Here is a 20,380-nt window from a genome sequence, read left to right on the forward strand (position 1 = left end):
CCTATCCGCGATCTTCATTGATCCAAAGATAGCTCTGGGGAGGGAACTATTACTATCTCCGGTTTATTGTGGAGGAAGCTGAGGTTCAGAGAGGTCAATCAAGTTCCCCAAAGACACACAGCACGAATGTCAGAGAGACTGGAGTGAAGGCCCACATCCGTCTGACTCAAAGCCGCAGAGCCAACGGTCAGCTGGGTCATTGTGTTTCCTGGACATTTCCCTCATTCACTCTTTCTGGCCTAAGTTTACCCACTAGTTCCCAAGGCCAGGGACGGAGTGGGGCAGAGAGCACAGACTCACCTCTAACTAAGTTGATTTGATGACAAGTGGAATGAAAGAATCCCTGGAGCCTGGAGCATCTCAACCCTGGTCTCCAGGGAGATCCCACTCAGGAGTAAGCAGGGCCAGAACTTTAGAATCAGACCTGGAAGGCATGCCTCACCTTATCATTCAGTTGGGGAAACTGAGGTCAGGGGAGGGAGCGTCTGCTCTGGGATCGGCTGGTATGTGAAGGATGAGAATAGGCACACATGGTGTAACTGCGCTCCAGGCAGCAATCAAAGTGAGTGCAAAGGCCTGAGAGGCAGGAATAACTGTGGAAAGTTGGAATTCGAGCAGTGTTTGGGAGAGAGGAAGCAGAGACGAAGGTGGAAGGGTGCTCAGGGGCCAGACCACGGCGGGCCTTAGGGGCCTCAGCTCAAGCTGCCACCTGTCCCCAGTTGCTCGGACTTCAATCTCCCCACTACCCAGAGTGGAGGCCGGACCTGTACTGTGGAAGGGCCAGACTCCTAGGTCTGGACGCCTCTCAACAGCACATTCCAGACGCAGCTGCCCACGTGGGCCTGTGAACCGTGATGCCACCAGCTGGGAATGTTTTCAACAGACAGCAGCATCCTCCCGAAACCGCCCCAATCCACCCCAAGATGCCCTGGGGGGCCGTGACCTCAGACCTGGCTCACATCTAGGGTCTCCTTCCTGGCCTGGTGGGGGAGGGGGTCACTGAATCAGCTGGCCCTGCCCCCCCCCAAGATCTAGAGACATCCCCTCGTATCCCTGTAGTCTGGCAGAGCCAGGAGCCTGGGCTGGAAGCCAAGACTTCTGAATTCTTTTTTTTTTTTTTTTTTTCGGTCTCTCCCGTTGTGGAGCACAGGCTCCGGACACGCAGGCTCAGCGGCCATGGCTCACGGGCCCAGCCGCTCTGCGGCATGTGGGATCTTCCCGGACCAGGGCACGAACTCGTGTCCCCTGCATCGGCAGGCGGACTCTCAACCACTGCGCCACCAGGGAAGCCCGACTTCTGAATTCTTTTGCCTCAGTTTCCTCTTCTACTCTCTGGGACATCAGATTCCCTAAACCAGTATCTCCCCAAGAGCTGGATCCTGGATCTTGGCGGTGAGGAAGCCACTCTCCTTTCAGTCCCTGCTCAAACACAGGCGGTCTCGCTTGGTGCCACCTGCGTGTTACCCCTGTCTCAGCTCCCGGGCTGGGGTCCTGCCAATCGGAGACTTCTGTCACATGGTGTCTTCTCTTTGTATTTCTTCTTACAGCTTATTGTCAATGTGTCAACGTATGGCACTGGTTTTCCACTCCTGATGGGGATATCAAATTTCCTTGTAAAACTTAAGCATGAAAATATGAATAACACATGAGACAAGTGGGGACCGATGTCCTTAAGAGGGGGTCATGGCATCGAGACATTGGGGTTTGGGCAAGACTGTGTTTCAGAAGCTGTTCGTGTGTGCTGGGTTCTTCCCCAAAACTTTTCACCCAAATTGAACCAAGAGATGATCAGATGAACTTAGGCTGTGGGACATTCTGTGAGACTACAGAAGTGTTGGGGGGAGGTGAGGGATAAACTGGGAGACTGGGATGGACATACACACACTACCATATATAAAACAGATAACTAGTAAAGACCTACCATGTAGCACAGGGAACTCTACTCAGTACTCTGAGTAGTGTACCTACTCAGAGTAGGAGTAGGTACACTACTCCTATATGGGAAAAGAATCTAGAAAAGAGTGGATATATGTATATGCATAGCTGATTCCGTTTGCTCTACACCTGAAACTAACACAGCATTGTAAATCAATTATACTCCAATAAAAAATTAATAATAAAAAAAAGGAGACGTGTTGAGGAAGGCAAGGAATGCTCTCTAAATGGAAAGACACGGCATCAGATTCCTGGGGCCACAGTAACAAACGACCACAAACTTGGTGCCCTAACAACAGAAATTAATTCTCTCATATTTCTGGAGACAAGACATCCAAAATTAGTATCACTGGGATGAAATCAGGGTGTGGACAGAGCCGTGCCCCATCTGGAGGCTCCCGGGGAGGGTCCTTACTGCCTCTTCCAGCTTCTGGGGCTCCAGGTGTCCTGGGCTTGTGGCCATGTCCCTCCCGTCTCTGCCTTCGCATTCACGTGGCCTCTCCTCTGTGTCTGTGTCTCTCATAAGGGTACTTGTGACTGCATTTAGGGCCCCTAGGATGATCTCATTTGAAAATCTTAATGTAACGGCAGCTGCCAAGACTCTTTATCCAAATAAGGTCAGATTCACAGGTTCTGGGGATTAGAATGTGGACACATGTTTGTGGGTCTTTATTCAGCCCATCACAGAGAACAGAAAGCACTGCACGTGCCCTACCCAGGTTTGGGATGAGAAAAAAATGTATTCAAGGACATAACGGTGACAAGAGGGGGCATTTGAGCGTGGATGAGGGATGAGGTTGCCGCTTGGCTATGACGGAGGACCTTGCCATTAGAAGACTCGTCCGGGAATTCCCTGGCGGTCCAGTGGTTAAGAGTCCGCGATTTCACTGCCGAGGGTCCGGGTTCGATCCCTGGTCGGTGAAATGTGATCCCCAGCCGCATGGCACAGCCAAAAAAAAAAAAAAAAATACTCGTCCGACCATTTCTGAGGCTGCCTCTCAAGTACTCACGTACATAAAAAGACCACACGTGTGTATTTTTCAGGTAGAACATGAACAGTGCACACATCAAGAATACAGTTCACGGTACTTCCCTGGCAGTCCAGTTGTTAAGACTCTGCATATCCAATGCAGGGGGCGCGCTTCCATCCCTGGTCAGGGAACTAAGATCCCACAGGCCACGTGGGCGCGGCCAAAAAAAAAAAGATAGAAAGAATACAGTTCAATTAATTTTTCAGGACACAGGGGTGTTCCAAAGAACACCCAGCCCCTGAAACCCCCTCACGTCCCCTATCATTGCCCCTGAGGGCGACACCCATCAGACAGTTCACACCGTGGGTTGGTTTTCCAGAATGTCCCATAGACGACATCTATTGTGTCTGACTGCTTCTCCTCATTCTGTCTGAGAGTCATCCACTTTGTTGTGTATTCAGTGGGTTACTCTTTTTCGTGGCTGCATAGTACTCCCCCGTGAGTTTGCTGCAGTGTATCTACTCATCCTCCAGCTGATGGAAATCAAAAATAATATGTAGAATTGGGGACTCCCGGAACAGGGCGTTCGTTGTGCTGTTCTCACAACTTGTCTGTAGGCTTGACGTCTTCCAGAAAACCACAGTGAGATACTGCTGTACCCAACTAGGATGGCTGCAATCAAAACGATGGCCAATCACAGCTGCTGGTGAAGAGGTGGGAACACTGGAGCCCTCGTGCACGGCTGGTGAGAATGTGAGATGGGGCAGCCGCTGTGGAAGACGTTCTGGCAGCTCCTCAAAAAGCCAACCATAGAATCACCACGTGACCCAGCAGTTCCACCCTTGGATATATACATGAGAGAAATGGCGACTTATATTCACACTTAAACTCGTACACACACATCCACAGTAGCATGATTCACGACAGCCAAAAGGCAGCAACAACCACGTGTCCATCGATAGATGATGGATAAACAGAATATGGTCCCTCCACACACGGGAGCATCGCTCAGCCATGCGAAGGCGTGAAGCACTGACACTTGATATAATGTGGATGGAAGTTGAACACGATGCTCAGTGAGAGAAGCCAGACACAGAAGGACACAAAGGGTGTGAGTCCATTGATGCGAAACATCCAGAACAGGCAAATCCACAGAGACAGAGAGTAGATTCGTGGTTGTCAGGGGCTGGGGAAGGGATGAGGGCAACTGCTGATGGGGACGGGGCTTCTCTTTGGGGTGATGGAATGTTCTGGAACTAGACAGAGGTAAGCGTTGACAACTCTGTACTGAAAGCACTATTTGCACAGTTTCCTGGGTGAACTGGGTGGCATGTGAATTATATTTCAGTGAAGCTGTTGTGAAAAGCACCTGGGGCGCAGCTGTCTTCTCAGGCGTGGGTCCCCTCCGGTCATACAGGGCCTTGGATTTTGTCCTCCTGGCAGGTGGGGTGGGGACAGTCTATGAAGGGAAGACCAAGCTTCTAGCTGGCGGGACGTGGAGGTGTTTCTCCTAGTACCCAGTGAGGTCGTGGATTATCTCATTCCATCCTTCCAGCCTTCCCTCTCCTGGCCTATTTTCCACAGGAGGAGGCAAGGCTTGGGGAGGTGATGCCGGCAGGCCAGTCCCCTGGGTGCTGGCCTCAGGGCTCTGAGTGTGGGGAGACAGTCCGGGCTGGACCCCTATCTCAGTCCTGGGGTCCTGGGCTTGGATGTCTGCTACACCCCATGCGTGGCCCTCCTGGGGCCAGGAAGATGGATCAGGGAATCCCCGGAGCCACCAGGAAGGCATCCGGGCGACACCGTCCAGCTGGACCGGTTGGCCCTCCAGCAGTCCATCAGGGCAGGGTTGTCACCTTGTCCTCACCCCGGTGCTATTTAAAGGTGCCGCCTGCATCCATAGCTGTAGAACTGAGCCGCCAGGAGCCAAAAGGCAGGGAGCCCTGGGATGTGTCCTGTGTGGGGCCTTGGGGAAATCCCTGCCCCTCCTGGGCCTTGGCTTCCCCACCTGTCAATGATGTCGCTTGGCTCTGAGTCTGTGAAGGTTTACTGCACTGACCTCGCAGGGCCCAGGGCACTGGGTGGGTGTGTCTGTAACAGGGCAGCTCCATTCCTACACCTTGGACATGCAGAGACGGATGCTGGGGACGGGGTGCTGGCCTTGGTCATCATTCCGGTTCCCATCAGCTGGCCTCAGACATGCCCAACTGTCCATCCTCCCATCGGCCACCTTCCTGTCCAACACCTGTGTGCACAGCATATGCTCCAACAGTTCACCTGGCCCTCCACCCACACTTTCCCCCAGGCCCACCCCTCAGCGAAGCCGCATGCCCCCTGGGCCTGGCTTTCAGGAAGCTGCAGTTGGAAGGGTAGACAAGCCCCCCGGGGCATTCCCCTGTCCAGGGGCCTGGCTGGCATGGACAGGCACTCGGGCCAGAACTTCCTCTGGCCCCTGGGCAGCTCCGTCTCTCCCTGGCTCTCTGTCTCTCACACATCTGTCTGTCTCTGTCTCTGTCTCAGCCATCTTCGCCTGTGCAGTCTCATAGACTCTGTCCCTCCATCTTAGTCTCTGTCTATCTCTGCCTCTCAGTCTCTTGTCTCTTTGTCTTTGTCTTTCTCTCTTTCTGGTTCTTTTTTTTTTTTTTTTTACCCTTTTAAAAAATTGATGTGTAGTTAATTTACAGTGTTGTGTTAGTTTCAGGCGTACTGCAAAGTGATTCAGTTATACATATATATCTATTCTTTTTTGGATTCTTTTCCATTATAGGTTATTACAAGACCTGTGCTGTACACCTGGCTCCGTCTTTATATCTCTGGCTCTGGCTCTGTCTCTCCCTCTCTCTGGCTCTGACTCCCGCCGTGTCTCTGTGGCCCGCCTCTCTCACACTCACACTCCCGCAGCCCCTGCAGGCCAATCTGGCTACTCACGGACAAGCACCGCCCTCCCCGTTCCGCAAGGCAAACAAACACGCGTGGAGACCTGAGTGTTTTCCCGAATGGGCCCCACCCCTGTACTGGCCCCACCCCCGTGGGGAGTCATCCCGCCCCCTGCGGCTCTGGCCCCGCCCCCCAGGAGCCGCATTGGCCTGTCCCAGACTCTGCAGAGCGGTCAGGCCGCCCTGACCACGGCCCCGCCCCGCATCCCGACCCACCCACTGTGGCTCTGGCCCCGCCCCCGAGGCGCCCTATTGGCCCCGTCGGGCACTCTGCCCCCCATCTCGCAATGGCAGAGCCGCGGACGCGCGCGGGGAGACAGAGCAGGCGGCGGCGAGCGGGGCGCGGGGCCATACGCGGCGGCCTGTGACTGGGTCTGGCGTGGCTACTGCTGGCACGGGCGCCCGGCGCCGCGGGTACCCCGAACAGTCCGCGGAGACCGCGCAGCTACACGCATCTGGAGGGCGACGTGCGCTGGCGGCGCCTCTTCTCCTCCACCCACTTCTTCCTGTGTGTGGAATCCAGCGGCCACGTGCAGGGCACCCTCTGGCGCGACAGCCCTGACAGTGAGTAGCCGGGGGCGCTGCGCGGGGGCAGGGGTACAGGGCAAATAGGCGGACAATAACAGCAAAGGCAGCAGTGAGCTGGGCCCTCTCTCACTTGAGGGAGGGTCCGGAGGCTTCTCTGGCTGCGTGGCGTCAGCCAAGTCATTTCCTGACTGGGGCCTCAGTTTCCTCAACTGTAAAATGGGGTCCAACCCACTTGGAAGGAGGGTTGGACAGTTGGGGTGAAGGTCACAGGGGAAGCTCCCAGCTCCGGGCCTGGCTCAGCAGAAGGGTCTTTGTGAGATAGTTGAGGTTGGGGTCACGGGACCCATTTACAGAGGGGAAGCTAAGGCTCCCGGAAGGGCCCCCGTGGGCCCAGTACATAATGAGATGGGGGCAGAGCTGGGTCTGAACTCTGAACTCCCCACCCTGCAAAACAAAACTCAGGACCTGCCAGAGTTGGGGACCCCTCTATGTCTTCCTAGACACCCATTTGGCAGATGAGGAAACTGAGGCACAGAGAGGGCAAATTACCTGCCTGAGGTGGGAGGTGGGGGCATGGAGCTAGGGCTCCAAAGTGCCCAGAACCTCATCGAGTTGGACTCATATCTCTGCTGCCCTGCCCAGCAAACAGTAGGTGCTCAATAAGTGTGGAATGTATGAGGCAAGAGGAGATGAAGGGACAAAGAAGGAGAAGGAGGAGGTTGGTGATAAGTGGGAGACCAGGGTGGTCGGTGACCCCAGGCCTGTCTCAGTCTCCCCACATTTTTTTTTTTGTGTGTGTGTGGTACGTGGGCCTCTCACTCTTGTGGCCTCTCCCGCTGCAAAGCACAGGCTCTGGACGCGCAGGCTCAGCGGCCATGGCTCATGGGCCCAGCCGCTCCACGGCATGTGGGATCCTCCCGGACCGGGGCACGAACCCGCGTCCCCTGCATCGGCAGGCGGACTCTCAACCACTGCGCCACCAGGGAAGCCCTCCCCACATTTTTGAGGCCGGGCAGGGCAGCGGGGGAGCCAATCCATTGCCGGCCACTGCCTGAATCACCACCATTAGGGCAAATAATCACCCCTGCTCTTCCCACCTGCTTTCATCTGGGGCTCTCAAGGCCCTCATTAGGCTAACTGGACGAGGGCAAGGACAGGGGGAGTGGCTGGGCCGGTTGCTCAGTGGTGGGCCTGGCCAGGAAGGGTGGCCTTGGGCTGGGGGTGAGGTCTGGCTCTGCTGGGTGACCTGGGACAGTCACTGCTTCTCTCTGAGCCTCGGTTTCCCCATCTGGGCAGCGATAAGGGTGACAATGAGGAGGTGGGCTTGAGTTGAGCCTCATAAAGAAGGAGCTGGCCGTGCACAAGGGGAGCTGAGTGCCTGACCCAGGAACTAGCAGGTGCAAATGTCCTATGTCACATGAGGTGAGCTGCCCGTCACCTGAGGCATCCAAGTCCAGACTGAACACCAGAGGGCAAGGCCTTGACTCCAGATTAGGCCCCAGTGCCTGGGTGTGGCTCAGAGAGTGTGGGCTGGGGCTTGTCCCCCAGCTCTGCTTCACTGGATAGGAAACGGCTCAGATGGGGCAGGGCTCGCCCAGGGTCATCCATCCACAGACAGGGACCGAGAAACTGGCTCTGCCACTTCTCAGGCCTCAGTTTTCCCCTGTGGGAAGTGGGCACGGTCCACACCTCCCTCCTGGGGCTGCTGTGTGGGCTTGGTGGGATACAATGCCTGGCATACAGTTGGCACTCAAGCAGTGTTAGCGGGTATCACTGACCTGAACACACTGCTTTAAACACCCTGTGTCCCACCCCCAGGCCGTTGCCTGGGCCGTACCTCCTGTCTGGAATTGTCTCCCCCATAACAGGACACGGCCGTGGCTAGCTGAGCTGTCAGGTTCATTGCCGGGGGTCTACATCTGATAGCAGCAGCTCACCTGGCAGGCACTCACCTCTTCTGGCTTGGTTTTCTCATCTGTGACTAACGGGGCCCTCCCCTGGGCTCCCCATTGCCCTCCAGAGAAAAGCCTGAGCTCTCCCCAATGACTTCCCCCGACCCATCAGGGCCAGTCCTGCCTCAGGCCTTCCCCCTGGCCTGGTGTCCTTCCTCCACCGCCCCGTCACTCCCAAGGCCTTGGGACAGATGCGGGCAGGACCTGCGTGGTCCCTGGTGCGTCCCCACGCCCAGCACAGGGCCAGGAGCACGGTAGGTACTTAGGGAATGTTCCCCACACGAATGAATGAATGAAGAGCGGGATGGGTGGGCGAGCGGGTGGTGGGCGGGCCCTGACCCAGCCCCTCCCCGCAGGCGTCTTCTTCGACATGCGCTCCATCCGCGTGGGCGTCGTGGCGCTCAAGGCCGTGAACACCGGCTTTTACGTGGCCATGAACCGCCGCGGCCGCCACTCCCGGTCGGTGAGTGCAAGTGCGCGGGGCGGGCTGGGGTGCGTGGGGCGCGCCCGGTGGGGGCGTGTCCAGGGGCGTGCCCAGGGCCGCTCACAGCCCGCCCCGAAGCGCGTCTGCGCTACGTTCCGGGAGTGCATCGAGGAGAACGGCTACAACACCTACGAGTTCGTGCCCTGGCGCCACCACGGCCGGCCCATGTTCCTGGCGTTGGACGGGCGGGGGGCCCCGAGGCGCGGGGTCCGCACGCAGAGACACCACCCGTCCACGCACTTCCTGCCCGTCCTGGTCTCCTGAGGCCCAGGATCCATGAGTGACGGCTGGACCGAGATTCTAGGAGGCGCGCGAGCCGGGCGGGCGACTGAAGACCGAGGCCGGGGAAGGCCCGGTCCGGGCGAGCCTGTGCCTGGTTACTCACTGGTTTCACATGCGTTGAGCGCCTGCTGTGCTGGGCACTGGGGACACCGCCGGACCCCACAGACGCGGCCGGCCCTCAGGGAGCCCCTGAGTCTGAGGGGACACTGAGCTGAGCAGGGGCCATAGGAGTCCAGTCACAAGCTGGAGGGCAGGGAGGCTTCGACAAAAGCACCTGCCAGGCTGGAGACGGGGACTCGGCCACGCGGGCGCCAGGTCTGGGAGGGCATTCCAGGCCGGGCACAGCCAAGCAAAGGCTCGGACCTGGGAACTCATTGGGGTGCCTGAGGCAGCGAGGTGAGGGAGGCTGGGGGACACCGACCCGCCATAGACTGGCAGGGCCTGGTGCTGGGCCTCCGAGCACGTGTCACCTCACGGGGCAGAGGGGACTTCGTAGGTGGGATTAAGTTAAGGTCCCTGAGACGGGGACGACCCTGGATTTCCCGAAGGGCCCAGCGTCATCCCAGGGTCCTTATAAGAGGGAGGTGGGAGGGTCAGAGGCAGAGAGAGATGGGAGATGCTGCGCTGCTGGCTGTGAGGATGCAGGAGGGGCCGCGAGCCAGGGATGCAGCGCCTCTAGAAGCTGGAAAAGGCGGAACCAATGCTGCCCTGGAGCCTCGGGAAGGACCCGCCCTGCCCACGCCTGCATTTAGCCCCTAAAATGCAAATTGTGACCCCAGGACTGAGATGATAAGCGTGTTGTTTTAAGTCACCAGGTTTTGGTGAGTTGTCACAGCTGCCCTTGGAGACACTAACACGGTGTCCTCAGAGCCCCTCAGATCCGGCAGGGTGTACAGGCTGGGGTGGGGGTGGGGTGCGATCAGCCTCCTGGGGGTTTATCTTCCTCTGAGTTGCAGGGGTGGAGCCAAGAGGGTGCAGGGGAGGCTCCCACCCCTCCCAGCAGCCACCTTCCACTTCAGAGACGGAAGACCAATATGGGGGGCACTTCCCAGGGCACAGGCTGGACGCTCACCGGCCGAGGCAGCCGTGTGACCCTGATGGGGGACAGCCTGTGGATGACACGCCAGCCACGGGGGCTCGGCCAGCTCACCTCCCCGGCCCGGAGCTGCGCCCCCCGATGCACACAAGTAACACGCCAACCACCTGCTTTTCTTTCTAAGTAGATGTATTTTTAAATAGCTTTCAAGATACACATATTTTCTCCTTTAAAAAACGTCTGTCAGAGCAGTTTCGTCCTTGTTTTGCTGGTCGTCCTGGTGGTCCCGGGCCACCGAACTTGGAGTGGGGTGCAACGGCCTGTCCACGCAGTTGGGACCCCAGCCGAGCGACTCCACCCTGTCTCTCCACAGATCATGCAGGGCCGCGAGTGAGCTCAAACGTCCATTTATTTCAAACCAGTAATAATTTAAAATTATAAAAACCTTTCTGCCGTCGAACACGTAGAGGGTGAGGTCAGAGACAAACAGGAAGGGAGTCAGACACCCCGGGCGGCAGGTGCCCAGCCCGGCCCGGCCCGGCCCTGGGGAGGCCGGGCTCCCTCCGCAGCCGGGAGGAGCGGGTCCTCCAAGCCTGTGCCGCGGTGGGCCCGGCAGCACCGCAGTCCGTGGGCGCGAGGGGTGCGGGGGGGGGGGGTGCCGCGGCGTCCGCAGTCCCAGCCCACGGCCCGGTGCTCACCCTGGGGGCCGGCCGGGATGCTCAGGAGCTGCTGGTCGGGTTCTCGTTACCAGGCGAGCTGGAGGAGGAGGACGAGGAGGAGGAGAAGCTCACGCCTGCCAGGCCCGGGGGGTCGGTGGCCGTGTTCTGTCCTGTGAGGCTCTTTCGGCAGACGGGGCAGCTGTCGTGCTTTACGGGGACAGAGGGGAGAGGGGAGCCGTTCAGAGGCGGGCGGGGCGGGGAGGGTCCCGGGCCGGCCCGCCACTCACCTGCTCTAGCCAGGGCACGATGCAGCCGTCGTGGAAGAGGTGGTTGCAGGGCAGCTGCCGCACGCGCTCACCCAACCCGTAGTCATCCTTGCACACGGGGCACTCCAGCCCGGAGCCTGTGGGAATGGGCAGGCCGCAGGGCTCTCAGGGGGGCTTCTCTGCAGCCCCCGCCAAAGGTGTCCCAGGGGATGGAGGGCACACTGGCCTCCGGACCGCTGAGAAGGCTGGGCGCGGGCGCGTACCTACGTGCTCCTCGGTCACGGGGATGGTGGGGAGGGCCTGGATTTTCTCTTTGTCTGCGGGTGGGGGACCCGTGTTTTCAAACTGATTGAGGAGCTGAAAGACAAGAGGCCAGAGTGCCGGGAGCTTGTTGGCGGGCGGGCAGGGCCCTCGCCCCATGGGGCTCTGAAATGCAAGGCTGGGTTACCTGCAAAAGCACCGAGGCCCCGTTTGTCCAGGCCCGACCCCCTCGGGGGTCAGAGGTCAGCTGCCCCCAGGAGGCCCAGCCCCGGGTTTCTGCCCACTCTTCTGCTCATCTAGTGAGCGTCCCTTCACAGCTGGGGCCGGCAGGCACCTCCCAGGGCCGAGGCACCTCCCTAACTCCTCGCTCGGCTACAACCAGGGGACCGGGCGCCAGTGACAAAATACTCAGTGGAAGGCCCCAAGGTGGTCATGTCCCCACCTCACAAGTGCCACCAGGGACGTGGACGTGGGAGACGATACCCCGTCCTCCAGGGAACACGGGCCTGTAAAGTCGTCGTGCCCAGTGCCAGCCCCAGGGAGGCCCCTGTACCTGTGTGATGATCGCATCCAGGCCGTTGGCCCCCCAGGCGTAGTCCATTGGGTTTGAATGCAGGACGCCCCTGGGCAAAGAAGTCTGGGGTTCAAGTGGCAGAGGGGCCAGACAGGGCACAGGGGGACCCCCCCACCTACTCACCAGGGGCCCAGGCCCAGGTTGGGGATGGTGGCTGGGGTGATGATGCCGTTGACCAGCTGCTGGATGATTCTGGAACAGAGCAGCCAGGCCCAAGGTTAGCACCCTCCCAGGGAGGGGCCAGCGTCAAGGGGCTGGCTTTTCAACTGGTAATAATAAGAACCAAACACGAAAGGTGCCCAAAGGCAGGGTCTCCTTGAGGCCTGCATGGCGCCTGTCAATGCACAACTGCATCCAACTCTCATTTTGCAAACTGGGGAAAGCACCGTGGGAGATCCCAGGGGCTTGAGGAACCGTGGGATCAGCCCGGCTGTTCGCGGCGGCCCTGAAACGTGCCGGCTGAGGTCACAGTGAGCCAGGCGGTGTCCTGAGCTGGACAGGCCTCGGCCTACCTGCAGTCAAGTTCCATCTACAAAGACGCACGAAAGCTCAGCCCCGTCTCCTGCAGGGCTGGGAGGTCCTACTAGGGTCCTACTAGGTCCACCAGTCCTCACGATCCCGCACACGGGAGGGGCAGGGACACCAGACACCGCACACCGCTGCTCGCCTGCACCCGGGACGGCTCGTCTGGGCGTGGACCTGCGCATCTCAGCAGATGAAGATGCCCACGGGGCGGAGGCCCCTCTGAGAAGGATGATGGGGGGCGGGGGGGGCAGACAGGCAGTGGGCACACAGCTGCTCCTCGGGCCAGCCGGACCCACTGGGGAACCGCCCTGCCCAGGGGACGGCCCCTGAGCCAGCACCCACACCTCCGTGCCCACAGAACCTCCTGGAAGGATAGCTGGCTGCTCTGCCTGAGCGGGGTGGGGCGGGCTCGAAGCCCGGAGCGTCCCGCCCGCGGCCGCCCCCGGGCCCCCTCACCCTTCCAGCGTGGGGACGCCTTCGTGCCGGCCGGTGGTCCGCCTCGCGGTGAGGCGGGCGCGGGGCTGCCGGGCGCCATACCGGTGCCGGGAGTGCTGCTCTCTCTCCCGCCGGCTCTCGGGGTCCCTGCCGTCGTCGGCCTGTGCCCCGGGGGGGAAGGTGGGAATCTCGAAGCTGTCGTCAAAGATGCCGAAAGCAAAGTGCCCGTAGCCCTGCGGCAGCGTGAACAGGGGCTGGTCCACGTTCTGCGGAGAGGAGGGCCGTGACCGCGTGGATGGGGGCGCGGAGGGGGGGGGCGGGGAGAGAGGCCACCGCTCACCGCTCACCTCGAACGGCTGCCGGCTCTGGTCCACGGGGGCTGTGGAGGGGGCCGAGCCGTTCTCTGCACTCCTGGGAGGACAGGCGCCGTCAGCAGCGGGACAAAGGCGGGACCCCCGTACCCATGGGCCTCAGGCCGCCTTCCGCAGCCCCTGCCCAGGGCCCAAGGCAGGAGGCTGAGGAAACTAAGGGTGGGGGTCCAGCCCACCCCCCACCCAGGTCTAGCCGCCGGCCCTCATCACGGCCCCCCGTCCCCCTTACCAGGTTTGGCCAGCGCACCCTCGGGCCGGGGGTCTGTGCCGGGGGCAGCCTTACCTGGTCTCTTCCGGAAGCTCCTCGATAAAGCCAGACTCGCATCTTGGACAAATGTAATCCTGCGGGAGGAGAGGGCAGCGAGTGTGATCTCGGGGCTGAGGTAGGGCCAGCATGGGCGTCATCTCAAGGCCCTGGGCGGGAACCCGCCAGGTCCGGCCGGGCCGCCCCGGGCAGGGCTGGCGCACAGATGCCCTTGACCGTGGCTACACCCTCCGATACTCCCCTCGCAGGTGGGCTCCGAGCTCTCTGGTGGCCTCCTCGACCTCCCATGTCCCCGAGTCCATCAGCCAGTGCTCCCCACAGTGACAGAAGTCACAGTTTCGGGGCCTCCAGTCAGCCGCATCCATCAACAAGCTAGCTGACATGGGTTCAGCGAACTCTCCCAACTTGGGGGACACGAGAATGTTCTGTGACACCCTCACCCACACACGCACAAAAAGGAGGGCTGGGAGAGTGACTAGCGGGGCTCCAGGACTATCTGGGCCTCGGAACAGATCCGCTCCCAGGAAGGTGGCCACTGAGGGTGGGAGGCACCACCCAGGCAGAGGAACCGGCCTGCGGAACATTCTGGCAGCCCCAGCACGCAGCCCATGACACCAGGCTGGAGCTTGACTCCATCCACACCGGCCACCTGCCCTCCCAGCCCTCGCTTTCCCCAGGCCGGACAGCCAGCGGGCAGAGACCATGATGTTCCAAGGAAGCGGAGAGGGGGACCCGCCCCAGGGACGGCAAGACATCTGAGCACCAAAGCCGCCACTCAGGCCCAGAACCGGGCCCAGGCCACACGTCCCAAAGTCACACAAACAGGGAGCTGAGCCGCGAGCGTGAGGTCCTTCCACCCGAGGCCAGCCGCGTACCCACGGGGAGAGGCATGGTTCCCGGGAGCAGAGGGCACCGCTGGCCTTGCCACCCTCTGCGGGAAGCGACGCCGGGGTGCAGCGGGCATGGCCCACCCTGCGGACGGCGGGACCACCACGGTGCATACCGTGTCCCCCCACCTGCCCCGCTCCAGAAAGCAAAGGGAGGTCGAGGATCAGAGGACACTGTCTGAGCCACGGGGAGGGCTGCTGGAGCTGCACAGGTGATGGGGACTTGTATCCAGAATACCTACAGAACTCTCACAATTCAACAACAAAAAGACAAACACCCTGGTTAAAAAACGGCCAGAGAGAATGGTAGTGTGATGAACTGGAAGATTGGGATTGACATACATACGCTAATATGTATCAAATGGATAACTAATAAGAACCTGCTGCATAAAAAAAATAAATAAAATTCAAAACTTCAAAAAAAAAAAAAAAAACGGACAGAGGATCAGAACGGACATTTCTCCCAGATAGACAAGTGGCAACAAGCCAAGAACAGACACACAACACAGGCAACAGGGAAACACAACCCGAAACCAGCGGGACACACTTCACACCTGCCCGGACGGCTGGACCCACAAAGCCGGCAAGGACCAGTGCAGGGAGGAGCTGGAGAAATCGGAGCCCCTCCACGGCCGGTGGGGGCATGAGACGGGGCAGCATCCTCGGAAAACAGTCAGTCACCCCACGGCCCTGATTCCACTGCCAGGCGCCCACCAGGGGCAACGGAGACACACGTCCACAGCAGCCAAAGGCGGACACAACCTAAGTGTCCACCAGTGGATGACGGATAAACACCACATGGTCCCTCCACACACGGGAGCATCACGCAGCCACGTAAAAGGGGGAAGCCTCGACACTCACTACCACGTGGACGGACCCTGAGAACACGATGCTCAGTAAGAGAAGCCAGACACAGAAGGACACACGGTGTGTGATTCCATTGATGGGAAACGTCCAGAACAGGCCAATCCACAGACACAGGGAGTGGACTAGTGGCTATCAGGGGCTGGGGTGACAGCTGATGGGCACAAGGCTTCTGTTTGGGGTGACGGAATGTTCTGGACTTGGACAGAGGTGACTGCTGGCTTCAGGACTCTGAGTGGACTGAACACACCAACGTGTACGCTTTAAATGGGTGGAGTGTATCGCAATAACGCTGAGCCAGAAATGACAGGGATGGCAGCGCTCTGCCCTCCTGAGCAGGGGCAAGGGGCCCAGGGGAGGCTCCCCTAAACAGTAAGTGGCCACGACAGTTGTCACTGGCGTGGGATTTCCAGAGCCAGCGGGGACATCACTCAGGGGCTCCTCCTAAGGCCCCCCAGCCAGCCCTCAACCTGTTGTTTATTTCAACGTTTCACAGGGTGCAAAACGTGGCCACAGGAGGCTTTGTGATGGGTGACCTGGTGACCACGGTTCTCACCCCCCTCCGGGAGCCCCCGGGGGGAGGGCAATGGACACAGGCAAACGTGGCTGCAGGTGAGTCTGTGGTGACCGAGGTTAGGAAGCTGGGAACCAGACGGCCCCTGAACACAAGCTCACAGCCAAGCTAGGACTCTGGCCTGCCCACACCACCAGGGTCTGACCTGGCTCAGCAGGCAGGTCCAGAACCTCACTGGAGCCTGGCAGAACCCCCGTGAGAAGCGTCTCTCTCTCTCTCCTGGGGACCCTGCCTGCCCCAGGCCCGCACCCTGCCCGCCCCAGGCCCGCACCCTGCCCCAGGGTGAGCCTAGAAGAGCCAGGGCGGGGCCGTCGCCACACCCTGCTGGAGATCGGGCACCCCCCTTCCACTCTTGAGGCTCGCCACTGCTCCTGGGTGCCTGAGAGCCTGTCACCTCGCCATTCTCTGGGGTCCCTGTGTCTCCCTGAACCCAAGTGCTCCCCACCTCACCTTGCAGCCCCTGAACAACCCAGCCCGGCCACGCCCACTCCCAGCTCCACCCATCTCTGGGCCTCTGCCATCCCCTGTCCCCTGTGTCCCCTCGATCCGAGCAGATATCTACCTGGCTTGCTCCCTCTTGGAAGCTGGGTCTGCTCAAACATCACCTCCCGGCTGCAAGCCTCGGTCTCCCCATCTGCAAACGGAGGGTGGCCTCAACCCCAGGCTCTGGAATCCGGCAGCCGCGGCTGTCCTGCGGCTCAGTGCTGGCTGTGGTCAGGCCCTGCTCTGCGCCCTCCACCCTCGGAGAGCCCCACGCCCTGAGACTGAGTGGCCTGACTGAGCAGCGATCGCCCTGCACCCAGGGATTCAGGCAGGGTCCCGGGTTCTGCTCGCAGGCGGTGGGGAAGGCCCAGACCCTGGTCTTCCCATGCTCTTCTCCAAGGGCGTGTCCCTGAGACTTGTATTACATCACCGTGTAATAAAGGCGGTGGAAACCCCAGGATGGAGTGCTCGCCCCCCACAGGGCAGGACCCTAGCTCGTGAGCACCTGTTCCTAGCCAAAGACTCCTCGTGTTGAGGAGATGGCCGGCAAGGGGCCATCCTGTCATCATCACCACGGCAACAGCGGCCGACTGGCAGACGGCGAGACAGCAAGTGCTACATCTACTGAGCGTTTGCTCCCTGTGCTCGGCCAGCTGGGGCCCTCAGAGACAGGCCTCACCCTTCACGCGCCCCTTCACACCACGTGCAGACCCAAGGTCCCCGGCCAGGCGCGTGTGGTGAAGCCGGGGACCATGAGGTGGGAGCTGGAGAGACGCTGGCCTTGGCGGGCCCAGGGCCCCCAGAAAGGGTTGGGGCACAGAGCTGCAGGAGATATGTGAGCTCAGGTCCAGACACAGACGTGACGAGACTCCCCACACCCCTGTAGCCCCTCATGCTCCCAGCCTGGGCTCACCAGCCCCCAGGGGCAACCCTCCTCAGATGTCACTGGGCCCAGGGGCCCACCCAGACCCCGTGGGCAAGTGCTCCCTCCCCACAGCACTCTCTTCTGCGTCTTAGCAGCTGCCCCGCAAAGCGCATTCCTGCTCCTCTGTCGCCCCCAGCGTCTGTGAGCCCCACGCATGCTGCTGAATGCCGGGTGCTGCACCCGTCCCAGGGCCTCGCATCACCTGCCTGGGGCCCGCTGAGTGCCGGCAAGCTCCCATCGGTGTGACACGTGGGGCCACCCTGCCGGGGGTGCGCCTCACTTCAGCCTCCAACGGCGCCGGGAGGCTTGGAGGTGCAGCCGGGGAGCCCCACGGTGTGGCTCTGTCTGGCGCCCCTCGTCCAGCCACCCCTCCGGGGCTCAGCCCCCTGCTGCATCCCCAGACTCCCGCCCTGCGCTGCACCGGCTGTCTCTGGAGCAGCCGTTGGGTCGGCCCCGTGGGGCAGCCCTCATCTCTGGGCCCCTGGGTCTCAACTTCAGGCCCGGAGCTGAGCCTCCCTGGGCCTCAGCAGCAGCGGGAAAATGGGCGCCCTCGGCAGCAGCGGGGAAAATGGGCGCCCTCGGCAGAGGCACAGCACGCTGCCGGGCGGGCGGGGGCCCGGCCTGCTCCCCAGCGGCTCTGTGTGGAGGACTAAGTAGGTGCAGGTGTGTAAGGCTGGGGAAGCACACGGGCCTTCTCTCCTCACCCTGATGGCCCTCCGAGGCAGCTGCCAGGTCCTGTCCCCGTCCTCCGACCCTGCTCAGGGACACTTCTGAGAGGAAGGCAGGGGCCATCCACAGGACAGCAGGCCTCAACAAGGCCACCCGTGGTGGTGGGCTGAACCCCAAACGCCACCTGGTCCGCCCACCCGCGGGCCCCGCCCGCGGACGCCCCATGTCCACCTCGTCCCCGGTGCTCCCGTTTCCTGGGGAAATCGAGTCTGGGCCTGCGCACCTGCGCAGAGGCCTCCGGGTCGGCCAGCCGGTCCGGTTCCTGCTCCCACACGCCCGCTCCAGGCAGGCACCAGCCTCCCCGGCTTCCCGGGCCCCCCCTGCCCTTGCGCGCCCGTCAAGCACAGCGGTGCCCTCGCCAATCCATCTGATAGGCGAGGAGACCGAGGCCCAGGGCGTCTGGGCTGCTGGGAGGAAGCCGGCGGGCAGAGGGCCACGACAGCAGGTCAGGAGGAGCAGCTCAACACCAGCCGGCGTCTCACTGCACACCAACCTAGGGCCAATTTCACGTGAACAGAAGTCCGTGCTGGCGGGGGGCAGGGGGTGGTGGTGGTGGCGGGAAGCGCAATTGCTGGCGGGGAACTTCCAACGTCACCACGTTAAGAGCCCACCTTCCTGCCCCTGAGAACACCAAGTGCGCCCCTTACTCATAAACAGACACCCACTCTACTGGGCCTCTTCGAATCCCGTCCCAAACCCCACGCCGGTCCCCTCCCTGCCATTATTTGAGCTTAACAGAATTTACCAACGTTCCCGATCAAATATTTGCCAATCGCTTGTTCAGCGTTGGCTCCCTATAAACTGGGAGGGCAAAGGTCATGGCTACCTTGTCACCACTGGATCCTGTGACTAGGAAAAACCTCGCTAGCCCAGTGACAGTCGGAAAAGGTCAGGGTCCTTCTCGGCCAGGACCCGGGCCCCAGGCTGGCCCCAGGACGGGAGGCCAGAACAGCTAGCAACACAGACTGCTCGGCCCCAGGCTTCCCGATGGCTCTGGACAGGCCACTCTGGGGTAAGCCTGAGACCCAGGGCCTGTCCGGGGCTCACAACAGCTGCGAGGGGCTGCGTGCAGCTCCTTCAGGCTGGGGACTGTCCTGCGACCAGCCCCTTCCTGCCAGTTGAGAAAACCAGACCCATTGCTGGGGCGCGCAGGGAGCCGGAAGAGGCAGGAGGAGGACTTCTTCCGGGACGCTGGAGTGGGGGAGTGGGGCAAGTCTCAGCTCCTCAAGTCTGCTCATGCACCCAGGGTTTCGATTTATGCCCCCCCGCCAAGCCCCTTACCTCTGGAAGCCACACCACCTCTCCCCTTTCTCTCCTCCTGGGCCCAGGCACTCCTCTCCGCTCCAAACCCTGACTCTAGCTCACTCTCCTCTGAAGCTGGGATAATGTCCACCAACTCCTCCTGCCTCCCCCAGGGAAGCCCACAGCTGCAAAGGCAGGACTAAGAGGCTGGCTCTAAAATCAACCAGGTGACCAAGGAGAGCTGGTGCTCTATCAATCGTTGCCACCTGCAGCTCCTTCCCCTGGTCAACCGCACCGCCCGCTTCTTGCTCCCCGAGAGCTAGCCGAGCGGCAAATGCCGGGAGCGGGGCCGCCGTGGGGCGCCGTGCCTTCAGTCTTCCACCCGTGCAGCGGGGGAGGGTCGGCCGGGAGCGGGGGCACTGATCCCATCCTGGACCTACCGACTCGGAACTTCCGGGCTGAGGGGTCTGGAAACCGAGCCTTTCACGAGCAGCCCTCCCGCGGCCTCCACCCGGGCGAGGACGCAGAGCCCACCTGGGTGCAGGCCCCCACCCCCGGCAGGCAGAAGAACGCAGGCTCGGGCCGCCGTCGGGCCCGGGAGAGCGGCGACTCCCTCCCACGAGGCGCCCGCGGCGCCGACCGCGCTCGTGGCCGGCATCGTTCCCTCCCGGCAGCCAGCCCCGCTGCGCCATCAGGGCCGCCCGCTTCCGGGCCCTCCGCGGGGACCTCAGTTTCCCCGTCCGAGCCAGCTCGCCTCAGGCTGAGGCAAAGGCCCCCGCCCGCCCGGCCTGGGCCTCACCGGCAGGCGCGGCACGATCTCGACCGAGCAGCAGTGGCAGAAGTACCGTCCGGGCTGCGGTGACGCCTCGGCCATGGCCACCGCCGCCTCCTCCGCGCCGCCCGCCCCCCGCGCGGCACGCGCCGCCCGCCACCGGCCGTTTGCTGCTCCCTCGCCGGCCGACGCTCCCGCGCACGCTCACGCAAGGCACGCAGGGCACGCACGGCGTGAGACAGGGAAGGGCGGCGGAAGCGGGGCAGGCGGCGCACGCGGCGGGCGGTGGCCCGGGCGACGGTGGCTGCCGAGGGGCAAACTAGGTGCGGGCGCAGGGCCGGGGCGGGGCCAGGCTGTGGGGATGGCAGAGGGGGGCGGGTCCTGAGGGGGCGAGGCCGAGTACCCTTGGCAAACCTGGATCAGGGCC

The 20,380-nt window shown here is 61.4% G+C and overlaps 2 protein-coding genes across 4 annotated transcripts; one reads left to right on the top strand and one right to left on the bottom strand.

The window, feature by feature from the left end:
- Positions 1 to 5,899: 5,899 nt before the first annotated feature.
- FGF22 (fibroblast growth factor 22) lies at positions 5,900 to 10,375 on the top strand (the record flags this gene model as incomplete). Its single annotated transcript, XM_082623215.1, has 3 exons — positions 5,900 to 6,129; positions 6,213 to 6,403; positions 8,676 to 10,375. The coding sequence occupies 3 exons, from the start codon at positions 5,900 to 5,902 to the stop codon at positions 9,065 to 9,067; spliced, it is 813 nt and encodes a 270-aa protein (XP_082479341.1). The 3' UTR covers positions 9,068 to 10,375.
- Positions 10,376 to 10,512: 137 nt separating this feature from the next.
- On the bottom strand, positions 10,513 to 20,138 carry RNF126 (ring finger protein 126). Of its 3 annotated transcripts, none has more exons than XM_082620366.1 (9): positions 19,981 to 20,138; positions 13,496 to 13,554; positions 13,189 to 13,252; positions 12,863 to 13,074; positions 12,005 to 12,073; positions 11,861 to 11,930; positions 11,310 to 11,403; positions 11,068 to 11,183; positions 10,513 to 10,987 (listed from the first exon to the last, which is right to left on the bottom strand). In XM_082620366.1, the coding sequence occupies exons 1-9, from the start codon at positions 20,053 to 20,055 to the stop codon at positions 10,841 to 10,843; spliced, it is 906 nt and encodes a 301-aa protein (XP_082476492.1). In that variant the 5' UTR covers positions 20,056 to 20,138; the 3' UTR covers positions 10,513 to 10,840. The 3 variants fall into 3 exon arrangements, with proteins under 3 accessions (XP_082476492.1, XP_082476493.1, XP_082476491.1); XM_082620367.1 differs by having other exon boundaries at positions 12,863 to 13,002; positions 19,981 to 20,137; XM_082620365.1 differs by having other exon boundaries at positions 12,863 to 13,107; positions 19,981 to 20,137.
- Between the last annotated feature and the right edge of the window lie 242 nt (positions 20,139 to 20,380).

Source organism: Mesoplodon mirus (genome assembly GCF_964341445.2).
Source record: "Mesoplodon mirus genome assembly, chromosome: 5".
Classification (NCBI taxonomy): Eukaryota; Metazoa; Chordata; class Mammalia; order Artiodactyla; family Ziphiidae; genus Mesoplodon; species Mesoplodon mirus.

What these genes read in the sequence shown, in the direction of transcription:
- RNF126 (XM_082620365.1), bottom strand. Translation starts at nt 20,055, where the DNA reads ATGGCCGAGGCGTCACCGCAGCCCGGACGGTACTTCTGCCACTGCTGC. An exon ending in AACCTGGGCCTGGGCCCCTG is followed by an intron (nt 11,931 to 12,004) that starts GTGAGTAGGTGG and finishes TTCTTTGCCCAG; the next exon opens with GGGCGTCCTGCATTCAAACC. An exon ending in TGGATGCGATCATCACACAG is followed by an intron (nt 11,404 to 11,860) that starts GTACAGGGGCCT and finishes CTTGTCTTTCAG; the next exon opens with CTCCTCAATCAGTTTGAAAA.